The 27973-nt window shown below is 45.3% G+C and overlaps 1 protein-coding gene across 1 annotated transcript in view; it reads left to right on the top strand.

Annotated features, from left to right (window-relative positions):
• CACNA1I (calcium voltage-gated channel subunit alpha1 I) overlaps positions 1 to 27973 on the top strand; it is a gene marked incomplete at its 3' end in the record, with an annotated part of 89522 nt that overhangs the window by 37463 nt on the left and 24086 nt on the right. The window contains exons 5-18 of the mRNA XM_029087198.1: positions 564 to 879; positions 1573 to 1665; positions 7485 to 7791; positions 8371 to 8771; positions 16958 to 17109; positions 17716 to 17901; positions 18592 to 18709; positions 19124 to 19279; positions 20800 to 20890; positions 22789 to 22991; positions 24158 to 24574; positions 25511 to 25611; positions 26609 to 26732; positions 27510 to 27578. Of these exons, the coding sequence (XP_028943031.1) occupies positions 564 to 879; positions 1573 to 1665; positions 7485 to 7791; positions 8371 to 8771; positions 16958 to 17109; positions 17716 to 17901; positions 18592 to 18709; positions 19124 to 19279; positions 20800 to 20890; positions 22789 to 22991; positions 24158 to 24574; positions 25511 to 25611; positions 26609 to 26732; positions 27510 to 27578 (2734 nt within the window). The remainder of the gene's footprint in view (positions 1 to 563; positions 880 to 1572; positions 1666 to 7484; positions 7792 to 8370; positions 8772 to 16957; positions 17110 to 17715; positions 17902 to 18591; positions 18710 to 19123; positions 19280 to 20799; positions 20891 to 22788; positions 22992 to 24157; positions 24575 to 25510; positions 25612 to 26608; positions 26733 to 27509; positions 27579 to 27973) is intronic.

The following is a 27973-nucleotide window of genomic DNA, read 5'->3' as shown; positions in this document are numbered from 1 at the left end:
CCATAATGCTAATTGTCAAGGAGGAGTCAAAATCAAAGTTAAGTCAATTTTAACTTTGCATTTCCTAATTTTAAGGCTTAGCTGTGCAATCTTTATTATACATGAGCTGGATTTTTTTTTATTTTTAAGAAGTACAGAAGGTTCACTGCCAAATGTTATAAAACACATCCATCAATGGTTCCATACATGAACACATCACAGTAAAGCCTGATGAACTTATTTAATATCACTGTATCTGATTTAGCTTTGATGCTAATGGGGAGAGTGGTCAGAATGCAAATCTCTGCATTCCAACTTTTCTTTGTCTCTTTGCAAGCAGAGGGTGTAATTTGGCTTGGGGTGATCCGATGGCAGGCAAAGCTCTGAAAACTGGGGACTCGCCCCATGGATTTCCTGTTTTCCTAGAGCCCTGTCTTCCCTTCCCTTCTCTTGAGGCAACAAACCTGGACAACCCCTTACTCAGTGCGCTGGGTACTGCAGGGGCAGTTCCCAATTCCACCAGTGTCACTGATGGGAAAATATCTGTTACAGGAAATTTATGACTGTGGTTTTTATCCTTGCAGACAAGGTGACATTGTCCTGCCCCCGTATTACCAACCTGAGGAAGATGATGAGATGCCCTTTATCTGCTCACTGTCAGGAGACAATGGAATTATGGGCTGTCATGAGATACCGCCACTGAAGGAGAGAGGCCATGAGTGTTGTTTGGACAAGGATGATTATTATTACTACAGCTCAGTCCGGCAAGAGTTCAACATCAGTGGCATGTGTGTCAACTGGAACCAGTACTACAATGTGTGCCGTACAGGCAACGCCAACCCGCACAAGGGTGCCATCAACTTTGACAACATTGGGTATGCCTGGATTGTGATATTTCAGGTGAGATTGAGTTCACCTCCTAACAAGGCTCAAGTTCTTTTTCGTTTTTTTACAACTCAAATTTTCTATGCTTCTGTGATGGTTTCTGTAGGGTGTGATACAGCTACAGAGAGAAAAGGGCCTTGTAACTACCCTGGCAAAAGAGACAGAGTGCACACCATAAACAGTGTTCCTGAAGACGAGGAGGGACATAGAGTTGTTCCAGGCCCTTGCTGGAATAAGCTACAGCCTTCAAACTGACTTGTATCAGTTTTCCCTTCTACCCAGATCACTGTAGCAAAGGAGGGGATTTTTTGTTGGTTTTTTTTTGTTTTTTTGTCTTTTTAAATTCCTAGCATGTGTTGCAGGTGGGAGCTAAAATCCGTGCCTTTTTTCTTTTCTGCCAGCTGTACACAGTGTCCAGTCCAAGGGGCACAGAACCTGCTGTGGGTTTTCCCCCGCTGTGATCCAGGGAAATGAATTATTTTAATGAAATATTCCTACTGTGGGCTAGCATGATCTCACTGGCTTTGACAACATGCCAGTGTCACCAAACAGTGCCACGCTGATTTCCTGGAATGGAAATTTGGCCTCCTTGAAATGAATTGTTATTTCTCACCTTCTTTGGATTGAACAGCCCTGCAATAGCTGTATACACTGAGGAGTGAACTCTGGAAGCTCTCCTGTTTCTCTTGTTGTTGTTTGTCTTTGCAGGTGATCACACTGGAAGGGTGGGTGGAGATCATGTACTACGTGATGGATGCCCATTCCTTCTACAATTTTATCTACTTTATCTTGCTGATAATTGTAAGTATAGGCTTGATGACTGTCAGCATTGCAAGCTAAGAGCCTACAAAAACCAGGTGTTAGATCAACAGTTACTGGGGAAGCAAACTACTTTATCTGGATTTCTTCTAGGAATCTCAGGAGCCCACCTAGTTGATTTTCACCAGGAGTCAGTGGCAGGATCTCATAGTTGTCAGCCAGGTTATTCTCTTTCACTCAAAAAATATGCTGAGGATTGATTCCTAGAGATATACATACCCAAAGTAGAATAATGTTCTCATCTACAGATCTTCTCCAAGTAAATTCCCCAAACTAGTAGACGCAAAAGCACAGAAATCCATTTCTGCATCTGCTGTCCTACTTGGTCTCTTTATACATTTTACGCTCTTGAGTCATTCTTGAGCCATGTTTTAGTGCTTTTGGCAGCACCTGGATTTCTCAGGTTCAGAGTCTAATATTCAGATTTTGTCAGGTTCAGAGTCTGTCACGCTGAATTACTTCCTCACCACGAACAAAAAGGCACTGCTGATCCAAAAGTGTCAGCAGTCCAACATAAACTGGTTGTGTGAGATCACTTGGAAAAGAGAAAAGTGTATCTGTGATGAGAACTTAATAAGCAGTTTATAAGCCACATGGATTTATACAAGTGAAGTTGGAAGGTTTTTTTGCTGTTAGGATGCTTGTTGTCAGTACCTGTCATGACCTTTGAAGGTCCCTTCCACCCCAATACATTCTATGATTCTACCTGTAAAGAGAGAAAGTGCCTGGTGAGAAATGTGGTATAATTACCTCTTCCATTCCTCAAGCTTCCCATGTGTAAATGCCTTTTCTTGGAAGGAATATACTTTTCTAACAAGGAAGGATTTTGTTTTTATGAAAACTCTTGAACTTTTCCCACATGAGGACCAAAGTCAGCAGTAGAAGGGAAATGTAAAATGGATTGTGGGAAGTATAAAATCTATATGCAGTATGTGCAGTTTAGTTCTAGGTCACTTAGTAAGGACCTCAGAGTGCATTTCCAGAGCCTACATGTATGTGGATAGGCTGCTGAATGGACCTGGTTAAGGCTCTACTCTTCACCTACTACTTGGCCAAGCCCTCCTTAGAAATAGGATCTCTAGAAGCAGTCACCCAGTAACATTAACAGACTCACCTGGCAAAGGATCTAGTTTAAATTCAAGTTGACAGGCAGTGATTTGAGAGCAAGCAAACTGTAACCCAGTTCCAGGGAGAAATTCTGCAGCCTGTACGTATAGGGAGTGGCATTAAAAAAAAAATAAAAAAAAATCTACTGGTCCATTCAGGTCAGAGAAGTTACAAAAAGGCTGAATCTTCATGGTATCCTTGGTTTCTCCCTACCTTCTGGCCTTCTACCATCACAAGGGAAAGACAAGGAGAGTAAAACAGAAAGATGACCTACTCCCTGTGGGCTGAAGCATGACCCAGGACAGCAGAGGTGAAATACACCTCAAGGAAATGCTGCTTTTACTTTGAGACTGAAGAGTCCCAAGAAGTGATGGTGCAGAGGTATGATTGCACAGGATGGGGAGGGAGTCCCCCCCACCTCTGTTCCCAAAGGCGAACTGAACATCCACAGCTCTTTGTGAGTTCAGAAAACAACTATTTCCCATAAAGTCTGTTCAGATCTCCCACCTTACAATAGATATTTAGTAGTACCTACTTGCATTTTCACTTTGAGCAGCATGGCCAGGATACTCAGATTTGTACAACGTGCAGTTCAGCACAGAATTTACCCCTTGTCTCAGATACAGTCTCTCCCAGAGCCAGGAAGGACTGTGCAGAGTCAGTGTTTAACCACTGGAGTGGGCATGACCATCCCCTGCAGGCCAATTCCAAAAAACTGCCCCTCACCCCCTGCTCCAAACTGCATAAATTCTGTCAGCATATTTTTGGTTTCTAAGCAGGAGCATTCTTCTAGTGCTGCCTTACCTCATGTGGATTCCCAGTGATTCTGGAGTCTCTGAATTTGCAGGCACTGAAAACCCTCAATTAAACACTTCACCTGAGATTTTACTGCAGAGTGCCATTGACATTTCTAGACACTCCCTCCTCATTTGCAGAAGCCATGTAGGTTTATTTCCATCAAACATGAAATTCAACTTATTCTGAGGACCACTCAGAACAAAGGAGCCATATGCTAGATGGGATATTTCCCTTGCTTTGGTAGAGTTACACCAAGAAAGTATTTAGCCTTTCTGTTACCTTCTTTGGATGTATAGTGCATCTTTTGCAGCACATAGCAACACCATAGTGTGAACTTGCTATCACTTGGTTTCATTTTCCCTCTCAGTCTTATAGAAATGACGATCCCTCTTCAAGTCTCATGAAACACAATGCTGGCAGCCTTTATCCTTCCCTCCTTCTCCGTGGTTGAAAGGCCTGGGTTTCTAAGCAGGTTTGCTCTGACAGTCACACTTTAAGCCCTGTCTTAAACTTACTCTTCTGGGGCTGCATCTCTGCAGCCTCTTCTTTAGAGCTATGCTTTCATCCATGACTTCTCCTTTCCTGACAGAGGTATCTTCAAACACCTTCATAAGGGCATTACCTGCTGCTGCTCATCCGGCAGGAAGAAGGCTCCACCACCTGGATATATTCCCAGTGTGGTTAGGACTCCCACATAGATGTACTCCCCTGAGGGGAAGAGTGCTGGCTGACCCCAGTACTCAGAGTGGTCTTGCAGAACAGCTTAGCAAAAGCATTTTACATATTCATCAAATTGTAAATAGCTTCCTGCTCTGCCAGAGATCATGGAGGTGATGTGAAGGAAGGACTGCTTTCACCTCTTGGGTCAGTGTTTCATTTGGGACTTCCTGCTTGAGGTCCAGCTGTCTCTTCTTCACCCTATCCAGCTACTTAGCTACTATGTGGCTCCTAGACTAGAGAAAGATCTAAACTCTCAGGCTGGCATCCACATTGCAGCACTCAGTGGCCTCCTTGAAGTACTCTGTGCTTACACATGTGGGCTTCAGAGGACACAAAGCTGGATATCCAGGCATAAACAATAAAAATAATGGATAAGTAAGTCAGCATCTCCAGTCCTAATCAATTTTTATTAGATATTGCTGAGACAGGTATTGATCCTTGGGCTGAACAAGGCCAGGACCTGCTTAGTCAAAGTACAGCTCAATCTCAGGGCTGAACAGGACCCCTGTGTTGGGGGTCTGAATCAAAGTTCTCCTTCTGCCTCTGTCAGATGTTTTGTTTGACTTCATGTCAGACACTTTTGGTCTCCTTTCTCAGCTTGCTGAGATGGATTGCTCAATTAAGAGCCATCTGGGACCCTTCCTGTCCTTCTGCTAGCTGCAAGGCAGTGTCAAGCTCAGTAGAGCCTTAGAGTTTATGGACATGCCTGTCGTCTTAAGGATTAAACAAGCTCATTTGTTTTGCGTTTGATGTTCCAGGCTAAGAGGTTTAAGGATTAGGGCTTAGTTGCAATATCCAGTCTTCTCACTCCTCCCCTTTTTGGTCATTTGGTGGGAGATCACAGCAAGTGGTGCCAGTAAGGACAGGGCTTGATGATGTGAAACCTGAACACCTCTCAAGATTCAACCCCAGGCTTAAAGTGTGATCCTGCTGAGGGCATCTTGTTACCCTCAGCTCCTCTGCTTGTAGCCTAGAGAGAAGGTGTTGCAAGTCTTAATTGCTTGTTGTTTGTGGAGTTGTTGGAAGTTGCAAAGTACCAGGCAGTATCGAAATTAGCATTCCAGAAATGGTCACACATCTGATGTCCAGCTCACAACCCTGCCTCACTGAGGGCAAGCTGAGGGAGACAACTGAATAGGCAAGACCCTGTGGGCATCATGTGCTGCTGAGGGGAAAGAGGGCAGGAGAGCGCATCAGAGAAGGATTTGGATTCCCACTCATACTCTCATCAGTGAAAACATGCAAGACATCATGGACTAGGGAAAATCTTGGAGGAAGGCAAAGGAATAATTTTGATTTCCAAAGGCATATACAGAGGCTGAAGGGAGAATAAGCTGAAATATGAGCGGGAGGAGAGGGAAGAGAATGTTTCAGTGATGAAGGTAAACAGAATTAGAACAGTTTTGAAGGGTGCTGAGAGGAGGATAAAAAAAAAAAAGCCCTTTATTTTGAGATGGTTAATTGTCCTTGTGTTGAGTCTGGTTGGGAAGGGCTTCATGTTTCAAAGGCTTATTCAGATGCTAGCAGGGACAACTGCCTTGTGAAATACTGAGAGCCACTGTATTGAGCCTCTGGACAGAGCTGATGGGCACTTGTGTGCAAGTGAAAAGGGACAACCAAGCGGGTAAGCTGGTGGGGGCGTGGCAAGGACTGTGCACTGAGGGGGAAGTCTGCTTAGATAGATAAAACAAGCTGGAGTACTTTCTGAAAAAATATCCACCTTCTCTGTGCACAAGGTTGGGGTCAGGTTATTGCCACCTTTACTTGTCCTCTCCACTTTGCCGTAAGGGTTGTATTGGGGAGGACATATGCATGAAGATAAGGACAGGACTGGATCCAGCTCTGTGTCAGAGCTGTTTGCTTGGGAAGGAGAGACAGGGAGATGAGACTGGGTCCTGTGTGGATTTGTATGGGAAGAACATGGTGCAAGGACGTCCCTTAGCAGGGATACTCCCTGGTTCAGGGGAAGCAAAAATCTTGAGATGGTGCATCCTCTCCTCTCCAGAGTCCATTTCAGAACAGTGCAGATGTGTGGTCCTTGTTCAGAGCTGAGACTCTGCTTTTTATCAATGCCACATTGCCACTTAGAGCTCTATGGCAAGTAGGCACTAATCAAGGTGTTATAGCTTTTGAGAATTATTTTTAATGTGGTTACCAGCCCTTTTATATATGAAATTCTCATCATATTGAAAGCCTGGTTTTATCCTAAGTGTAATGGATATGGATAGATCTCCCAGTGGAGATTTGTCCATAATTTCATAATACGTAACACTGAGAGTGAAATATTTACCCCCCAATCTCTTAGCACCAAGAAATATTTGCTCCATTTTACAGGTAGGAAAACTGAGGCAAAAGAAGCTTAAAGGGAACATGCAAAGGTGTAAAACAAGCCTGGTAGACTTTTTGTCTTCTCTATGGAGAATATAAGAAATTAAAGGAGTGGGTTGTGGTTGGTTTTGTATTTGAAATGGAAAACCTACCTAGGCTGGAGGTGAAATAAGAGCTAATATAATGTCTAGTATCAGAAGAACAGAAAATGAACAAGGAAGTGCTGGTTTGCCAGACTGTTTAGTGTCCTTCTCAAAGTCATCAGTTTTTGTAAACTCGTCTTTGATTTCAAGAGCTTATTCATTTCAGTAAAGTACCATCTCCCTATATGGTGAATTAAGGTGTAAGTGGTAGAAATAAAATAAAATGTTCTGAGAATACTGACATGTCATCCAAGAGCTGAAGACAGTGCATGATTTTTCAAGTAGGAAAAGAGCAAGCAGAGGAGAAAGAAACTAAACCAGTCTTCTGTCTCTCACCTTCTGTTTAACACAAAGGAAAGGGAAAGAAAAAGTCCAGTTTTCATCAAACCCTTTGCAGGTAACTTCTATATGACTTGCTGAAGGTCTCAAAGCCTAACAGAAGAGCCAGAAGTCAGGCTTGTGTTTCCTGAATTTCAATTCAGAGCTCTAAATTCTATGTGGAAATGACATTGAGTGAGTTCTCAAAAACAAGCTCAGCCAGCCCTGGCTTTCTCTGAAATCCCATCTTCACTTGCAGACTGGTTCCCATTCCTCTGTCTGCCTCAAGTGACTTTCCCCTCCTCTCTTCTCTTGCATTCCCCTCCCTTCCTGCATGTTCTTCCAATGTGCTGACGTTGACTGTCCCTTCTTCTCCTTTGCTACTAGGTGGGCTCCTTCTTCATGATTAACCTATGCCTGGTGGTCATTGCCACGCAGTTCTCAGAGACTAAGCAGCGGGAGCACCAGCTGATGCAGGAGCAGAGGGCCCGGTACCTCTCCTCCAGCACTGTCGCCAGCTACATGGAGCCAGGAGACTGCTATGAAGAGATCTTCCAATATGTCTGCCATATTGTGCGCAAAGCCAAACGACGTACCCTTGGGCTGTACAACAGCATACAGAGCCGGCGCCAGGGCCACGTAGAGCCGAGCAATGCCAGGCTAGACATGAACAGGAAAAAACAGAGGCACTACAGTAAGGATTGCATGGGTAAAGCTGGAAATGCTAATAGTGGAAATGTGAGAGTAACTGGGAGCGTCTCCATGCACCAGCTTGCCAAAGGATCTGTGCCTACAAAGTACAGAATTAGAATTAACATTGGCTGTTGAGGTGCTTTGCTAATGTAGCTTCCCTAATTTAGAGAGTTCAGCTCAGCATGTAGGTTTTCTGACCCCACTTGTAGCAGTTCCGGCCAAAAGCAGCCCTCATGATCAATTTTCCCTTGGTTCCCACTTAACACAAGCTACTGAGTCTCAAGCTGTGATTCCTACATCAGACAAAACAGTTCTTCCTTTGATGGATGTGAACCCCCATTGAGCCTAATCACTGGCAGCTGAACAGCGCCATGCCTTTTGGTGACACAGCCGGTCAGTGTAAAGCCCCTAATGGCAATGGCTTTTATTGCTGGCATTGAGATGATGTGCCAGTGTTTAATCACCCTTACAGCTAAAAAGCCCAGTTACCCTGTTTAAATACCCAAAAGCCAAACAGGTGCTCAGTTTCAATGTATTTTTCAAAGCCTTGTCCTTTGAGTGTGATCATTTCTCTCTCCAGGCCTTTGCCAGCCACACAACTCTCTTGACTGCCCTCCTCAGGGCTTGGTCCAGCCCATTGCTGTGACAGCAACCTCTGATCCCACCAACTGCCCTCGATGCCATAGCGGGCAGCATGAAGCATCCCGAAGGCTCTCTGTCCTGGATAGTGCTGACTCAGACCAGGAGGATGGAGGAGCCAGCGAAGAGGAGGGAGAGAGCAGCAAAGAGGACCAGGGTGCCTTGGCGTTGGAGGAGGAGGAGGAAGTGGAAGAAGGCGGGCGGCTTAAACTGTGTAGTGACATGTGGCGAGAAGTGAGGGTCAAACTTCGAGGGATTGTGGACAGCAAGTACTTCAACCGTGGAATCATGATTGCAATCCTAGTGAACACTATCAGCATGGGCATTGAGCACCATGAGCAGGTAAGGCACCTCAGGGCACTGAGGACTGGCGAGTCCTGCTCGGTGTTACAGCCTTGCTAAGCAGCTGATGCAATGCGGTGGAGGGAGAGATTGACCAATTTGGACCTTAGGCAGCAGCACAGATGGTCCTGGCATGGCTTTGGAGAAAGCCTCAGGGTCTTGCAGGGTCTTTTCTTCCTTATCCCTGCACTTAATCACTTTAATTGTCTCCATGTTTTTTCCTCTCACCTCCTTGCAATCCTTCTCTTTTCCTTCTCCCTGCTCACTTCTATCCCTCTGTTTTTCTTTTTTACTCTATCTTCTCTTTCCATCTGCTTGTCTCTCCTTCACCCTTGTCTCTTCCATCTTCTTCATCTCTCTCTCTCATTTCTCTCTTCATTAGCTTGCTGAATCCTTAGTCTATTTGGTTAATTTAATGTGCCCTCTGGGGATGTCAGAGACACTTCACCAGCATCTCAATTCAAATCCATCAGCTTGTTGGCCTTTCCAGCTTAATTAAGAGATGCCTGATCGTAGTCTATCTAGGCAAGAAGGCTAGGAAAGGCACCACCTCCCATCACCAGTCGTTTTGGAGGCTCAGATGGCTTGAGCCTTTCCTTTGCCCCCACAGCAAGAAGTGATAGATAGGTCAGACACAGACAGCAGGTGTAGGCACAGGTTTGACTTTCACGCCAGTAGTTAGCAGGCAGCTCTGAGTCAGCAGTGTACTTTATCCTAATGACAGACTTGTGAGATGGAGAAGGATTGTGTGCCCTCATTTTATAGCTGGGAAACAGAGGCTGTGTCTACTTTGTGATGTGCAGAGCCAGCTTCAGAGGGTGTTGAGCACACCCATGACCTTCCATCTGCATTGCTGGCTGGTAGCTCTGGTACACTTTGCATTAAAGGAATCCATGCTGTACATCCATGTCTCAGATCTATGCTGCCAGTCTGAATGTGACCATGATTTGCTTCATGTGTCTGCCCAGATCACAAAAATAAGAGATTGCTCTATGACTGAGATGCTGACTTCACTGAAGCTTTGGAACCACGTTGAAGTCTAGTCCTGAACACAGTCTTAGGCAGCAAGGAGACAGGCAAGGTTCAAGCAAGGCACTCAGATTTGTCCTGTGCTGTATCAGGATGGAGGTATCTTGAGACTCAGAGTATCTTAAATTCCCTGCTTGAGGTATCGGAGTGTCTGAGCCAGAGTTTGAAGCCTCAGATGTCTGAATCCCACCCACATACCAAGCATTAGACAATTTTTCAAAGCCCAGCTAGTTTCTGATACAAGGATGGGAAACCTTAATTTGATCCCAGAATGCAAAACTGCACTGGATGCTTCAGTACCAGAAAAATACTGTCAGGAGCTCAGAGGAGAGGAGAATGAAGAAGAGGCTGGAGGAATTGACTGATGAAAATAGATAAAAAAGAGCAAAGTATTTATCGCGTAGCAGAGAGATGACTAAGGGCTGAAGCCCAGGACAATATGAAAGCTGCCCACTGATGTTTTAAAGATGTGAGCACCAAGCAGGGAGAGCCATTGTTCATTTCAGTTTATTGGAGACAGCATGAATTAAGAGTTTAGCAGAAGAATATTTGAGCTGGAGGTAGAGAATTCACTCTCATGTTCTGGCTATTGTGTGTGCAGATTTAAGCCATTCTAGGCCACCTCTGCTGTGTTTGTACAGCCCACAGCAAAGTGGGATCTGCCTGCAGCCTTGGGGTTTCTAGTAGCAGGTTATTAATTACATGTCCTTAAAGTTATGCTATCATTTTCTATCCATAAGTAGCTAGGAAAAGCTTATGACCCTGCATGCTGTTTCTAGAAAGAGATGTCAGCCGAACTGGTCATAGCTGAAAAATGTGCTGCAATCTATTTATTTAAAATGTGGTGCAGCCTATATACTGAATCTTGTTTCCCTGGCACAAGAAGATTTAAAAAAAAAAAAAACTAAAAAAAAAATTCAGACCATACCATGAATTCCAGGTCCTTTTCAGTCAGCAGTTAACTCAAAAGCACACAGGCATTTGCACTTCCCTTTGCGCTTTTTCGGTTTTCCTCAAGCTATGCTATCAGAACATCTCAAACTGGTGCTTCATTGTCTCCATTTCTTTCTTTTCTTTCTTTTTCCTGTTGTTTTTCTTCCCAGAAATACAAATTTTCACAGAGCGATATCCAGCAAAACCTCTCTGCCCACAGAGATCTGTGATTTGCAGGGTGACAGCATTCCATGACTGAAGTAGCTTCTGTTGCTTCAGCTACTTCATCAAATGAATGTCTACTGGCCCAGAGCTAATGCATATAGAGACCTCTCAAGCTTTTATTTTCTGGTGCATGGGAGAACACAACCCTGGCCACTCTCTGGCAGTATACAGGAACATACCTGACTGGGCAAGAGGATGTGTGAAGGTATCACAGGTTTGAGCAGTCCTGGGAGCAAGCTCATGGCACATCCGTCAGCTCCTTGCTGCTCCACTTGTTTATGGACTATACACAGGTGAGCTGGCCTGCTGACCAAAGCACCCACCAACCATCAGGTTAAGTGGTGAGAGAGGCTGCAGAAGCCAGGCACAAGGTTCAGGCTTAGAATCACAGGAACCTGGGGGACAGGGTCCATGTGCGAGTCTCACCTCTATTTCCTGAGCATTGACCAACAAAAAGAAAAACATGAATTAAAATTATCTGTTTGTTACAGTTCAGGGGTTTGATATTCACAATGTTTTTCTGCCAGGAGACTAACCTCACCAACTCAAACCACTTCTCTGATCCAAATCACCTCGGGATGTGACTTTGTTTAGCTTATCCATCCAATTCCTTGTCCTGTCCTGTTTGTGTGGCCAAGACAGCTTCCTATCTCCTTATAGATTTCTTGTGAGGGAAATCAACTCATTTTGGGACAAACTGCACTGCTATGAGTCATTTTTAATCCTAAAGCTTATCACAAGTTATCACTTGTAAATAGATACGTTTATTCAAATCCATGAGTGTGCATTATACCATGTAATATCCCCAGTACTTAGGCTTTCCAATATCACTGGGACATTGCACAAGCCAAAATCCATAATTTCAAGGTTTGTCCTGCTTGAAATAGTTTTTGCAGTTCTTCAGATCTGCTTCTACTTGGAAGTGCCTATTTTTAAAATCCAGTGTAGAAAAACAAGATATTAGATGCTTATGGCTGTCCAGAAGTATCTTTTTAAGAAGCTTACTTTTTAAAATGTTCACAGAGGATCTGGTGCTGCTTGCTTTTCTCCCTTATTCAGCATGAGAATGAAAGGCTGGTCCTAGCTGAATGTCCCAGGCTGCCTTTCTCGTCTGTTTCTTGAATAGTCTGTTGGACTCAAGCTTCTTTGCCCTTAGTAGCCAATAAGACAATTGCCGAGTAACTTGTTTTGTCTTCTCCAGTATCTACTTACAGTATTCCTTCATCCATCAGATCAATATTTTATGAGGTCTGTCTTGTGTGAATCAGGAGATGATCCCTTGTTTCCTAACTAAACCAGCCCTGTATGTCAGTACCTTCATATCCTTTAGCCTGTGTGATTTCCCTTTATACCAGCATTTATAGCATCCACAAGCTCATATTTTACAGTTATTGCTTCTCTTTTTACTATTTGCTGCTTGTCAGAAGCATTCAGCAAATGTCCAAGCCAGCACATCATGCTGACATTTAGTAAATGATGGAACAGTCTCCCTGGGGTGGTAGATGAAACCACATTACTTCAGCCTTGTAAAACTAGGGTATTACAAAACATCATGAAATCTTGCATTGGGTGTGGGGTGGTGATTAGAGTAAGTAAAAGCTAGTTGGTATCTTCCATGGCTGATTCCTATGACTCTTCTGATTATTGTCAAGTGACTTTGAAATGGCTAGTAAAAATGGACAGGCTGGAGAGACGTCACTATGGAATATTTCTCCCTCATGTTCTCAGCAGTAGTGATGTGCAGGTATGGTTTGTTAGGGCTGGTCTGCACAGATCACATTAATTACTCTTCCATTTCTAGACAGTTGCAAATTTACTCCTGGTTAGAAGAAACTTCTCCTGCAGGGGCTTCATGGTGATCTGCATGTTCTTAACCTTTCCTGTACTGCAGGACCTTCTAGCTACTGTCACATAATGGACCAATTACATTTTCAGTCTAATTTGACATAAGCACTCCAATGTTATTAAGAAGCTGAAAAGGGGGAGGAAAAAGCTGAACTACTGCCCTCTATTGCCCCAGATCTAGTTTCTGATCACTGGGCAGGAGCTCTGAACTAGATCTGAACCATATGTTTCAGTATTTGGTCTACATTGTTAGGGATGAAGGACTTTGTGCCATGAAGATATCAATTAGGTTGTTTCATGGATTTGGAAAGAGATCCATATGCAGAGTACGTGAACCAGTCTGGTTAAAACACTGGGTCTGGACATGCTTTGCCCTCTGGGATCTCTCTCCCCTTCAAGCCACCCTCCTCACTCCAAAACTTAGCTCCCACAATTTTGTTCAAGTTTCTCTCCTAGTGTGATGGGTAAACCAGTCTGTCCTGGCTTGAAAATATGATCAGACTTCTTGCGGTGAGGTTTCTGGTGTTCCCTGGTTTTGCCTGGACTAAAATAGTCTTGAGTTCAGGCCTTTCCTTGTGGACACTTCAATTTACAGTTTCTAGGTAAACCTGGGTGTCCTGGGAGGAGGAAGCCTTGCTAATGGTTTTGATGATAAATGCCTGAGTGCTATCTGTGGGAATCTGGGGAGTTCTCACAACTGTGAGGTGACACGTCAATTGTGTAGGGGATCCAGTGTGTTGGTAGGAAGAAAAGGAGAGAACCACTTTTTCCCTATTCACTTGCCCCCTTCATCGAGTTCACACTTCCCTGGCCAGAGAGTCCCCCGCACCAGCCATGTCCCAGCCACCAGCCTTGTCCACTGTCACTTATGGCCCCCTGCCCTAGGTGCAAGGACATCCCAGCATGGGACACAGCCCCCGGTGGCCCCCACCCTGCAGCCCTGGCTCCCAGTTGATGGCTCTTTGCACTCTGCCAAATTATCTGTATCTCCAGAAACAGCTGCAATGCATGATCAGCCTTTAGCCAGTGAGTGTGCCTCTCCAGTTGGCTCCTCTCTCTCTTTTTCTCTTCTTTTTTTCCTGAGTTCATTCCTTCTGTGTTGCTCTTCCTTCCCCAGCCTCTACTTCTTTCCTACTCCATTTAAAAAAAAATCTCTCCTTCTCTACTTCTTGTGGGTGCCAGTAACTTTACTATGTTTTGTCAGCTTTGTTTTTTGATTCCTCTTTGGCTGCCTTCTTCTCTGCTCATCTCTCCATCGTTTGTCTGCCCAGTCTTTCCTGCCTGTCTCTCTAGGAAGGATGCTTTGCTGGAACTGATTGATGGCGCATTAGAAAAAGATTAACAGGTGGAGGCTTAACTAGAGAAACAGATGTCAGGGAGGGAAGGAGAGACAGGGGAACAGGCGACCTTTTCCATAAGTGAAATACAAGAATGGCTTTTCAAACATCAATTGCTCCCTATGACAGCACAAGAGACAACGTGTGGACAGCAGAGGAGAGGATAATCCACCATCATAGCCTGTCACTTTTTTACATTGCTCATTCTCACTGACATAATAATTTGATTCAAGCTGAAATTGGCATCTCTGTTTAGCATATGGACCTCATGTTCCCGGCAAGCGTCATTACTGCCTGGGTCTCCATGAAGTGATCTTCATCTCTGCCTTCCTGTGTGCACTTGCTCATTCTTTCTCTTTTTTCACTCTTATCTCCACTCCTTTCCCCCTCATTTTCAGGATGGTTTTGTTATTCAAATGTAATTATGGATGGAAATTGAGCCATCTCCCCTTTTTGATTTTAAAGAAATGGAGTATTTCAATAAAAAGCTGCAACAAGGAGTGCAAGAAATTAGCAAAGGGTGGGGGAAGCCGCAGATCTGAGAAGCAGTTTCCAGTCCACTTCCTCACCTGGGAGGATCTGGGCCCCTGGGGGTCCCAGAGCAGGAGTTAAAGCAGCTCCCAGCTTCAGAGGGAGGGTCACACCCAGAACTACATTCCTCCCTCACTTCTCCTTCCAACAACTGCATAAGTAACAGGCACAGCCAACACAAGGGTTCCCCTTCAAAAAACCAGCAATTTTGCAGTCCTCAGGGAGAGACCATCACTCTCCTTCCTAGTAGGAACTAATACTGAGCTAATGGTAAAAATATTGGCTCTGACCTGCAGGAACTCACTTTTTTGTTTCTGCAGTGCCAGGAGCGTCTTCCTCTCTTGCCCCGAACAACAGGCTTTTGCAGTTACCTTGTCCCTATCCATTTGATGTGGTGGTTAAATGAGTGGCCTGGTGGCCAGGCATAGCTCAGTTCAATATGAAGGAAGAGAGGAGCCTTCAGCTAGATTTTCAGTGTGGTTATCCAAACAGTGAGAGCAGTACTGCTTGGTACCACAGAGCCTGGGTCAGACTCACTTCAAAGTCTTTGAGCTGGGACTCAATGGTGCAGTAGGTTAAACATCAAATATGTAATCTTGTCTGAGCTGTGACATACCTGCCCCAAGGTGAAAATGGAAATTTGGGCCAGAGAAGCCCTGAAGAAGTCCCTTGGAGATGCTGTGGCTTGTCCCTCTGCTTGGGAAGGTGGCACACCTTCATCTGGAGGAGATCCCCTCCAGCTGCTGTTGGGAAGTTGATGACAAGCAGCATGCTACAGCCAGGTGGATTGCCATAGCAATCTCATGTGGCCTGAAGGCCATGATTCTCTAGCCTGGTGCCAAGATGCAACCCATTATACTAGGAGGGAGTTTTTCTCTCACTTCAGGAACATTTTGTACCTTACCATTGCCATGGTAATCTCCCTAGGCTGTGTATGTCTGTATCTGATTATGTGCAAACATGGGCAGGCTTGTGCATGTATTACCCCTCATGCATCTGACCTTGTTGGAGACTTCAGGCCTTGCTGTTTCTGGTTGCAGTCCTAGTCCCTGGGTGAGAGGTGCTCTGAGCAGATGAGTCCGTCCCATATTCAGTGCAGGGAATGCTTCCATTTCACAGGGGATGGCAAGATCCTGGCATCCCTCATCAATGACATCAGCACAGCCTCTATCTCCCTCTGAAGCAACATTTCATTGTTCCTGAGGAAACGGTCTAGACCCTTTCCTTACCTTGTCAGAGAAGTTTCCAAGACTGCACACACTGAAGAAAAAGTCATTAATTCAGAAAACAAAAAGAGGAGTAATTTAATTTGCTTAGACTTGTTCCACTGATGGAATCATTAAAACACTTTTTCACGTATGCACAAACACATTGATCTCTGCTGGAGAAGGCTGTATCACAGGGGCTGAAAGGTGTGTTGGAGATTCAACAAAAAAAAATGCCTGAGGCAGGGTCAGATTGCTTTTTTTTTTTTTTTCTTTTCCCCCTCCTTTCAACACAGTCATCTCGTGTCATCCGTGGAAGCTTTTACCTTGTGCATCTGCCTTCCTCCTCTTGCTGTCCATTTTTCTCTTTTCCTCACCCTGTCCTGTTCTTCCTGTCCCTTACAGGTAAGTGTTAGTTAGCAGTGTGCCCCTCCTCACTGGTGTCTTATTCATCCAGTCTGATATTCACTTGAGTAATTATTGAGACCACTCTGAGGACAGAGGCATGAGAAAAGACTGCTGGAGCAAGACCAGAAAACTAATGCATATGAAGGATTTGGTGGGGAATCAGGGAGAGAAAAATGGGGAAGGGAAAAAATAGAGGGGAAAGAGGCAGAGAAGTGCAGTGAGGTTTAGAGGAAGATGGGGAACTGTTTTCCTATCATTCAGATGTTTTCAGAATTTCAGCAAAAGGTTGTGCCAGCTACCTGTGGAAGCCTCAGAAGAAGAAATCCTTGAAGAAACCGGTTGACCACAGATCAGCCAGTTTTGCCCTACTTCAAAAAATACTCAAGTTCTTTGCACAAAGTAAAGCAGCCTTTATCTGGCAGACCAGGGTACGGGGTGGGATGTGTCAGACATTTGGTCAGCCTTGGCTTTGTGAATGGCTGTGGGACTCCTGACCACCACAAATAAAAGAATTTGTTAGAGACATAATCTGTTATGAAGGTAGTAAATGTGCAGAGGAATTGGAGTGCAAGTGGCTCCCTATAAAGCCTGTCCCTTGGGAATGGTGGCACTTCATTTTACATAATTTCGGGGCTCTTTCAGTTGTGACTCTCTGAATTTGCATTCTCTTCAGCCAGAGGAATTGACCAACATCTTGGAGATCAGCAACGTTGTCTTTACAAGCATGTTTGCCCTGGAGATGATCCTGAAACTTGCTGCTTTTGGTCTCTTTGATTACCTCCGCAACCCCTACAACATCTTTGACAGTATCATCGTCATCATCAGGTGACAAGGGCCTTGGGGATGAACTGAAATACACATAGAAAAGAGTATCACAGAGCTTGCATGTTTTTATGTGCCTTTTTAAAAAGGATTTAACAGCTCTACTAGGAGGAGCTAGGCTGATGCACAAGGCCAAGGATTGGCAGACCAAGAGGTCACTTGGCAACCCTAGGCAAACTACATAGCATTTCTGCTTCTCAGTTCTCTTTGTAGAATCAAGGCAATTGCAATTGTCTCGTAAGTCCACAACAAATACAAGCTGTGAAATATTTAAAAAATTTACAAATTTAAGATGCTAGAAAGGTTTTACGTATGATAGAAGAACTTGTCTTCTGGAATTTAATGCTGCAATCCTTTCCTCATTCCTGCAACATGCAGTGCTATGTTCATGTTCCTAAGGGAGAAATGCAGCTTTCTACACATAAGTATAATCTTTTAGTGTATGCTCCTATCTTGCTCAAACAGATTTTTTTTTCTCTGACCCTTTTATACTTGCTGCCAATGCAGAGGTGAAAACTTGGATTAACACTGCTATTCCTCGCTCTCTTCCGTTTGTTCACTTGTCTTTCATTTTGTTCCTTGTACTCCCTGTGCCTCTCTGGGCCACAGTATCTGGGAGATCATCGGCCAGTCGGACGGGGGCCTCTCTGTGCTGAGGACTTTCCGCCTCCTGCGGGTGCTGAAGCTAGTGCGTTTCATGCCTGCTCTGCGCCGCCAGCTTGTGGTGCTGATGAAGACTATGGACAACGTAGCCACCTTCTGTATGCTCCTTATGCTCTTCATCTTCATATTCAGGTGAGGAGGCAGTTAGTTGCCTCAGTGTTTTGGAGAGGCACTGCATGGCTCATGTGTACGGCATCTTCAGAGTGTGACCGAGTGACTCATCTTGCCCATTGCTCTAGGCTCAGGCAGCACTGACAAACATTTATTTGTTCATAGGGGCTGAGGTTACTGCTGCCTTAAATTGGGTTCAGCAGCTGAAGATTTGGCCTGGACGGGGTGGAGAAATACTGCCACCAAATGTGCACATTGAACTTAATGTCCCATCACAGAATAGGTGAAGTTTCTTGGTAATCAACATCGGCTGCAGGAACAGTTCAGTCTGGAGACTGACTCTGGCAGAAAGGCAGCAGGAAGCGACCAAGAAAGTTTGTCAGTGCATCCTATGGTTGCAGTGGTAGGGAGATGAAGAAAAACGGGAACAAACAAGAACGATTGAGAGAGCAGATCTGAAGGACAAATGGAGGGAATATGTGAGTGCTGAGGCAGTACAGGTGGAAAGCAAGGTTTTTTGGTGAGCTATAGGGGGTCAATACATAGCTCTTCTTCTCAGATAGGTCCTAGAGGTCTGTCTGTGTTGTTCTGCCCCTTGCTCCTGTGATGTTACATTAGATTGTCGGGAGGAAAAGGGAATGACTCCGATGAGCTCATTGTGACGGTAGAGATATTTATATTTTACACCATCTCCACTTCTTGTCCCAACAGCATCCTGGGAATGCATATCTTTGGTTGCAAGTTCAGCCTCAGGACAGACACAGGAGATACGGTTCCTGACCGGAAGAATTTTGACTCCCTGCTGTGGGCCATTGTCACTGTCTTCCAGGTGACTCCACTTTGCTTTCTATGGGTGGGCCAGCGCAAAGTGAAGAGCATCAGGAGGTGGTTTTTTTCACTGTAGAGCATTGCACTCACTCCTGACAGCACAAAAGGCCATGACTGGTGTACCTCAGGGGTGCTCCTTCCTTCCTAGGAGACAGTTTGCAAAGGTCACTCTTGTTGTGGCAACTCCCGTTTTTAACACCATGATCTCAGCATGACTGCCCTCATGGTCACTCATTTCTTCTTGCTCAGGTGACATGATTGAGGCAGTACCACAGCTGGAGAGTGGATAGTGGGTAGTGGACATGTGGTTATGGGGAAGTTAAGAGATCTGATGTGTATCCTTTCACTGTCCTTTTCTGAGAATCCCCTTTGTGTTCTTCCTTCATGTTTATGTGGCCTCTGCTCCTGGTTGCAGATCCTAACCCAGGAGGACTGGAATGTTGTGCTCTATAATGGCATGGCCTCCACCTCACCATGGGCATCCCTCTACTTTGTGGCTCTCATGACGTTTGGCAATTATGTGCTCTTCAATCTGCTGGTGGCCATTCTTGTGGAGGGGTTCCAGGCTGAGGTGAGTTACTATCAAGGCCTCATCACGAAGAGGCATAGAGATGCTAAAAAGGAGGCCTTTGAGACACTTTAAGGATACTAGGGTGGAGGAATCCAAAGTATCACACATCTGTAATTTCCCTTGTGAAGTTCAGGGTGGGCTTCATTAAAAAATAATAATAAAAATTAAAATAAAATAAAGGCTGTATTAATCCTTGAAAGGAAAGATAAAAACCTTCTGGAAGGAAGTTCACAACTTCCGTCCTGGACAACGGACCCTACCCTACTAGGATAAGTCCTTTGCCCATCCAAAAGCAAGAAGGCAGTACATCAGCCATCGCAGGTCACACAAGATTCTTTCCAGTGATCACACTGATGCCTGGCTGCTAAGGAGGATTTTATAATTGTTCCATGTGGTGGTTTAACCCACAGTAGGACCATGTGGTCCTGCACTCACTCCCCCCACCCAGTGAGATGGTAAGGGAATCACAGCAAAGGGGCACGGATTAAGATGAGGACAAGGACAGCTCACTCACCAGTTATGGTCACAGGCAAAACAGACTCAACTTGGGGAAGAAAAATCAATTTAATTTGTTGCCATTCATCCGAATAATACAGTAAGACATAACAACCACATCTTAAGACACCTTCCCCCACCACTGCCTTCTTCCCAGGCTCAAATCACTTTGCTCCCAATTTCTCTACCTCTTCCCCACCCAGCAGCACAGGGGACAGGGAATGGGAGTTTCTGTCACTCCCCCCCAGCAGCACAGGGAGCAGGGAATGGAGGTTCAGTAGGTTCACCTCTGCCGCTCTTTCCGGCATGAAAATCCAGGAACAAAGTGTTCCAAAGGGAGCTTCCCGTGGAGTCACAGACCTCTTGGGGGTCAACTCCTGGCTCCAGCATGGGGGACATCAACGGGGATGGATCTCTTGTCCAGCACACCACCTCACCCCCCCAGCTCTGGGGGTCCGTCCCTGCTCTGGCATTGAGCAACTCCAGGGTCTCAATTTCAGTTGCACTTGCCCTCAGGCTCAGCTTTTCTGCTCCAGCATGGAATCCTCCACAGCCTACACGTGGGTGTCTGCTCCATCGTTGAAATTCCATGGGCTGCAGGACCTCCTTTGCCTTCTCCTACTCCATGTGGTTGAACTGGGTGTCTGAGGTTCTCTGTCCTCCCCTCCTCCTTCCTCCTGGCAACAAAGCTCTCTCCTTTGTTTAGGCCGGTGGTCGTCTTTTGTTCAAGTCAATGGCCCCTCCTTCAGGTTCTCTCCACCTTCTTCTTTTCAAGACAGTTCTTCCCCTCACCAATATGGATTCGGAGAGGCATTTCTCTGTTGCTAATTGGCTCAGGCTGGGCTGGGGGGGTACCACTTGGAGCCCGGGCAGCTTTTGTGAAGCTTCTCACAAGGTGGCCCCTTTCCCCACTACCAAAAATGCTCCCCCCCACTCCGAAACCCAACACATTCCAGCAATGAAAGAGCAGAAGAAATGGTCTTTTCTGTTTATGAGTTCCCAACTTCTAAATTTGTGTGTTCCAGGGTGATGCCAACCGGTCATACTCAGATGAAGATCAGAGTTCATCAAACATGGAGGAGTTAGATCAGTTCCAAGAGGTCCAGGAAGGCTCAGGTACAATAACTCAGTCAGTCTCATTTGCTATCTCCCATTGCTATTTAGTGAGAAATCTGAAAGCAGATTCTGCAGAAAATTCACTCCCATGTCCAAGAATTTACCAGTTTTCATTTGGAACTTTATGCTAATTTGTGATGGAAAAACAGAGCTATGTGGGCATCCTGAGGAATATGATAGCTAAGGGGAGCAGTTCTTGAAGGACCTACAGAATGGCAACTAGGACTGTCTCTGCTTTGCTTCAGGGGTACCATTTCAGGAACACTATGTCCAAATCTGGGACCCACATTTGGATAGGGGATACCAACAAATTAAAAAGGACTCTGAAAAATCTGGAAGTCTTGCCTCATAGGGAGAGGCTAATGAAGCTTAGAGGAACCAGAGAAATTACTTGATCACACCGTCAGTAAGTGCCAACCATAAGGAGCGATTTCTGATGGTAGATGGCTCTTTAATTGAGCAGAAAAAAGCATAATGAGATTGTAAAGGTTGGAAGCCGAAGCTAGACAAATTCAGACTGAAAAAAGCCACATATTTTTAAGGAAAGATAATTAACTGTTGGAACAGTCTGCCTACAAACTGTCAGGTAAGGTCTCCACACCTTGAAGTCTTTCCTTGAAGACTGCAAGTCTTTCTACAAGAGGTATTACATTTCAGACAGGACTTAGTGGCAAGGAGCAGCAAGAGTAACTTGCTCCACAGTGGATGGCGAGCCAGGAGCTGAGCAGGGGGAGACAGCCAGGCAGCAGGGCAGGGACCACACTGACAAAAGCACAGTACTTGCACAAGGTGAGCAGAGCAGGTCTGCTGACGCTAGCAAGGATCAGCCAATGGTTCAATGATTGCTGGGCAAGCCCACAGTAGTGAGGCAGGTCTGAGATAAAGCCAAGAAATCTAATCAGCAAGACAAGATCAGGATCAGCAAGGTGCAAGGATGGGCACAAGCACACTCACAGCATAACCTAGACAGAGACCACAGACGCAGGTCTGAGATTAAATGCGGCTCCTGCAGCAAGGAGCAGTGGCTTCAGTATTGGGTTGTCACAGCTTTTTCCTGCAACTTAGCTGTTTCCACAGCAATTTGATCCTGAGTTACATGGCTGCACCATATAAGACCTTACCTTGAACGCAGGCAGCCAAACTCCTAGGAGGGCAGATGGGGAATAGTTACGGAGCCTGTTGGTACACTCACGGCTGTGATGCAGGCAAGGATATGTAACCTTCATTATGCAATAGGTCAAATAAAAATGATTATTCCAGTCCTTTCAGGCATTAGAATCCAGTAGACCATCCTCTCCATCCATCTCGAAAAATGCTAATGGTAGTCTACAGCACCTAACATACCCCTCAAAGGTGTCCTGGATCTTCAAGGTCAATGATCAGTCATTTGAAGAGGCCCAGTAGTAGTATGATAGACTGGGATGATGAGTATGATTGCAGGAATTTAAAGGTGACCCCAGTACATATTAGTCTCTTCCTCAGAGTCTCAGCCTAACTGCCAGTCTGACAGTTGGTGGTATTTGTTCAGACCTGAAGATGCAGGTGTCTGTTCTTGGCATGCAGAAGCACACTCGCCTCCCCTTGCTACCAGGGTTTGGCTTCTTGCTCTACCTGTCAGCCTGAGTCTACCTGACCAGTACTTTGCTCATCTGTCTGGCCCAAGGAGACCTGCCGTCAGTTTGAGAACTGAGGAGAATACTTCAAACTCTTTCCAGCTTGCACTGCTTTTGCCACAACACCCTAAATCAGAAGGAACTAGTGTGGATTGATGCTAAACAGCTAATATTCTGTTATCTGCTGCTAACATGCTAAACAGCTTAGACATCAAAACAGTCACTAGATAGTGAGGAACAGACCTTCTTCTTTTCTCTTTCTTCTATCTGCAACTTTCCATCCAGATCCCAAGCTCTGTGCAATTCCTGTGACACCTAATGGACACTTGGACCCATCCTTGCCCTCTTCCAACCCACCAGTGGCTGCTGGGGGTGTCACCAACTCTTCGCGCAACTCCTTGCAGCCTGACCAGATCCGTGTTGCTGTTGGCTCCCGGAAGAGTAGTGTGATGTCCCTGGGGAGAATGACCTCTGACCAGCGGTCTTTGGTGAGTGAGTAGAAATGTGTGCCGTAGCCTTCTTTTGAATTCCAAGCACTCTGTTGTCTTTCTGACATCATCTGGGGATTGCTGTGGAGGATTGCAATGCTGCTGTAGACTTCCAACTGTCTTTAGGAAGCCAGGTCAGTACTCATTATTTATCTAAATTGCCAGATTATTGACATCTGTTTCGAGGTTCTTGATCTATATTCCATTGAGTGTGGGATTCAACTCTTTTATATTCTTCTGATGAGAGAGGGGGAACACCAAGGAGACAGATTCTTGCTCTTAGAGTGAATCAGGTGTTGTCCTCTTGCCCTTTCCTTTTTTCCTAGAGCAGAGGACACAAAATGATGCCCTGAGTGACTTAAGAGCATAGAAATGTCTGGGTGATGCCAGAACTGCCAAGTCCCAGAACAAATGGGTTTTCTGGAAGCTTTTGTAACAATGAAGAGAGAAATCTTGATTTGGAGCTCCCCATAGCAGGTCCTGCTGCCCCTTAGCACTTCCCTAAGCACTGCTGGCTGACCAGCCAATACATCTCAGACTTGTCCACCTTGTAACATCAGCTTCTGGGCTTTCTACCCACTGATACACACAGCTTTGGAGGGTTGCCTTGATGTTCAAAGGGTTCATTCCCCTGTTATTGCTAAACAGGGAGAACTGGCAGCCATGTACATGATAAATTGCTGATGTGGTTGGACTAGACTGCTACCAACAAGCCCGTTTCTCACATTTCTTCCTTTTACTAAGACTGTATTCAAAGATGGTGTGTCAGATTATCCATTACACTGTACGTTGTTATCCTTTACCCTAGGGCAGTGTTAAAAGTTGCCAATCAGATTTTTGGAGAGCTTTAGTCTTGCTCTGTGCTGGTGTAAGTAACGACATCAGGTACCTGCCCTTTGGCTTTATTGTTTGCCTTCCCTGTAAGTGCTTTGCACACAGATGGTGCTATAAAGTAATCACAGTCAACACCATTGCTAACTCATTGTCAATTTATTGTCAGATTTATAGAGGTTGCTGTTAAATTCCTACTGTGCAACTTCCTCAGTGGCTGAAAAATGGCAACCTCCTGGTTTAGGGGCCCAGGGAAAAGTCTGTGATGTGAAATAGGATTGTGTGCACCCTCCTTGTGCCTGGAGTTGCTGAGTCCCCATCCCCTTCTCTTACAGTCCAGCTCCCGCAGTTCCTACTATGGTGCCTGGGGCCGTAGCAGTGCCTGGGGCAGCCGTCGCTCCAGCTGGAACAGCCTGGCCCGGGGACACAGCCTGAAGCACAAACCTTCCTCTGCTGAGCACGAATCCCTTCTGTCTGGGGAAAGGCACAGGGCAGCAGATGGCGAGCAGGACAGGACGGGAAAGGTGTTTCATCACCGCCGGACACTCTCCCTGGACAACAAAGGCTCCTGTGACCTGCTGGAGTTGGATTCAGTTCCATCCAGCCACAGAGTGACCCGTAAGCTGGGAGCAGTGACTGGAGCTGGTGAGCATCAAGACTGCAATGGCAAAATGCCCAGCATTGCCAAGGAGATCTTCCCAAAGATGAACAACCGCAAGGAACGGGGAGAGGATGATGAAGAGATAGATTATGTGAGTACTTGGTGGAGGGAACCTGGAGTTACACCACAGTACTGTAGGAAACCCCAAATCCATCCTTATATTTCAGTCTACCTGCCATGTAGATGGGAGAGCTTGCAAAGGTTCTTTAATTACAGTTGAAGGATAACATTGAATGCAGATGGGACCTTGTAGGTCCAGACAAGCTCAAACCATATTGCCAGGCTGCCTGCAAGGCAGTTTTGCAGGTGGATGGTAGGAGGAATGCAGATGTGAGGCATGTGCATGGTCATTCCGGGGCTGTTATTTTACAGCAGTGCAGCCAGTGGTTTCTACAGACTAGGAAAGGTCAGGCTGTGTGAGCAGTGAGAGCTTTGCATGAGGAACACCAGCAGATCAGAGCAGGAAACACAGGTGCAAGAGACAAGGCAAGTGAGTTTTGTGGTGCCAGCCTGGGAGACCACAATGCCCAGTCTGTGAGCAGATCAAAGGGTGGAAAAAGTGGAGGGAGGGTCAGTAGATATTTGAACAGACATATATGCTGTAGGAAATTAAATAATCTCTGAGCCCAAGTGCTGACAGAAGGCCTTCCTGTCCTGGCTTCTCATTTAAGCTGAGATAGCAAGGAAATGCTGTCCTCATGTAACAGAGATACTCCAACAGCTCTGAGAAGGCATTGTGGATGCCATCCTGCTCTAGAAAATACACTAGCAGTTTTATTTGTCATGATCTGGGGAGGAAGCCAGATGTCAAGAGGTAAACAGGCCCTGGCAAAGCAGCTCCTACCTCCTTTTCAGTGTCTTGTTTTTCTTTGAGTCCATTTCCTCATTCAGGAGCTTAAAGAAAGGCAGGTAGTGCACCTGGGGAATTTCAGGTAGTGTTGTTTTGGGGTCAGATGTGAAAGAAAGAGTGCCTCTCAGGCAAGTGGGATGGTAATCAGTGGCACTTGCTTCTGCTGCATCCCTCCAGAGCTTGTGCTTTCGCATCCGGAAGATGATGGAAGTCTATAAGCCAGACTGGTGTGAGTTACGTGAAGATTGGTCCATATATCTCTTCTCTCCACAAAACAGGTTTGTGCAGTTTTTTCCATGAGAGGGTTGAGAAGATAGGGCAGATACTGTTGCTGTGCTGGCCACATACCCTGAGCTGTTGCAACTTTAAACTTACCAGTTAGGAAAGTGTTTTGTCTTTTCTATCTCCCCTTCTGCAGCCAAATCCCACCTCTTCCTTGATTCTGGAGATGAAAAGAAGGATGAGAATCCTAAATAGCTAATTGTGATTTTCCCTCCCTTTGGAGCATCCCATTTTTCTTTTGTGTAATCATAAATATTTATAGCAAAGCAAAGCAGAGAATACTAACATTAACCCGAAAAGGAATATATTATTAACAACTCCATAATACTGTTATTTCCTCCCCTGGTACCAGAACAGTCTCTCTATTTCATTTTTAGTCCCAGTACCAACTTATCAGCAGTCCTACCACACCTTTTAGGACAAAATTAGAAGTCTTCTTGCCTGAAAAAAAAGAAAAAATTGGGGATAAGTTCTTCCTGCTAAAGGAGTCTTCCCACCAGCATAAAAGGTCCATGTACCCCAGGCAACAGTATTCTCACCTGTGTGCATGGCTCATTGAAAATAAGGTTGTTTTGTTACAGGTCATGAGGCAGAGCTCTTTGCTCTGTGTGACACCTATGCCAACCTACCTGTCTCTCCTCAGCTTTCAGCATGTGGCCTCTTTGCCCTGGGGTGGTACAAAGTGTGAGTCTGGGAGGAAAACCAAAATCAGCCTCTTCTGTACCAGGCAAGAGAAGAGCACAGAACTGTAGTGGTTAGAAAAATCACTCTGGAACTGGGGCAATGGATCAACTCTTTGTTCTGTCCTTGCTCTGTTCCAGGCTCCCTGTGTGACCATGGGCCACTCTGGGATATTACCATGGCAAGGGACACCAGTGATAGGAAAGCTGCTACATCAGAGCTCAGTTTTGGGCAGATTTCTCAATTCTCTTACTCATAGCTCATAACTTTGCTCTGCCCAAGACACAGGTGCCTACTAGAAATCTCTTGCAGGTTTCGCCTCCTCTGCCAAACCATCATTGCTCACAAGCTCTTTGACTACGTTGTGCTGGCCTTCATCTTCCTGAACTGCATCACCATTGCCCTGGAGAGACCGCAGATTGAACACAGAAGCACGGTGAGCACGATTTCCTCCCACCTGCTTTTTAGCCCAACCTCTGACTGAGGTTTGTAAGTGTTCCTGGCACTGGTATGACCTCTGGAAGAACTTCAGCATTAAACACCAGTTCCCACTCATCTATTCAAATACCCAAGTATTAGTAATTCACATAGTGTGTACTTCCCCTGCAGGGTCTTGTAATGGGGTGACCCACTTTATAATACAGTAATCCTTGTTCCCTCTCTCTTGGAGAGTCCCCCAGGCACCTGCAGTTAAAAGATGACTGGCAAAAGGGACAGGGACTGGGAACTAAAAGATAGAAGTAACTTCCATTCTGTAAGAATGGCAGGTGATCATTCATGTATGCTGCTTTTGAGCTATCTTGGAGATGACTGAAGCTGGTAAGTGAAATGGCTTTTTCTGCATGTCTGCCTTCACTGACCCCCAGCCTGTACTACACTTGCACACGTTGGAGGCAGCAGCCCTTCAAGAAGTAGTCCCAGGTCAGTGCAGCAGGTCAGGACTGAGTAACATTGGCAGAACAGGGCAGAGAGCACCTTGAAACCAGATTTGCAGAATGCCTTGCAAATCACATCCACTGTGCTCTTGCAGAGTTCCAGAGGATCCTGTCCCAGCTGCGGCACACGGCTCAGCCAGGATGTGTGAGCTAAAAGCTGCCCAACACTGACCTTTGCCAAAGTCATCTCTCTCATTTCCCCAATTTTCAGATCAAGAAGTTGTCAAGATAAATTTAAGGCATTTTTTTCTGTTTTTGTTTTGTTTTGTTTTTTCCAGGAGAGAATCTTTCTCACTGTGTCCAACTACATTTTCACAGCAATTTTTGTAGCTGAGATGACACTGAAGGTAAGTTACTGTGGAGATGAATAGCTCAGAGCCTTTTCTTAGTGTAAAGAACAACATGGTTCATGTTTGCTCAGCACCCTTCTACAATTTCTCCATCTTTTCAGTGTGCTAGTCCTTTTCCTTACATTGGTAAAGGCAGATACTGCCTGTGGTTGTGTCCCCTCTTGTCAAGTATGGAGGGGATGTTTATCCTTACTTTAAATCCAAAGGGATCTTAGTATCTTGGAGGAATAACTGGCCTCCAGATACGGAGTTTGTAATAATGTCAAATATCCATTCCCTTGCTCCCCTGGATAATAGCAACAATATGAATAACGTGCTCTTCCTTGAGATAATTATATAACAGGTGTCTAAGTACTTTATGACAATAAAGAAATCTTGTTAGTCCCCTCTTG

Source organism: Antrostomus carolinensis, unplaced genomic scaffold (assembly GCF_000700745.2).
Source record: "Antrostomus carolinensis isolate BGI_N321 unplaced genomic scaffold, ASM70074v2 scaffold17421, whole genome shotgun sequence".
NCBI lineage: Eukaryota > Metazoa > Chordata > Aves > Caprimulgiformes > Caprimulgidae > Antrostomus > Antrostomus carolinensis.
This window is presented reverse-complemented; position numbering and strand designations above follow the sequence as displayed.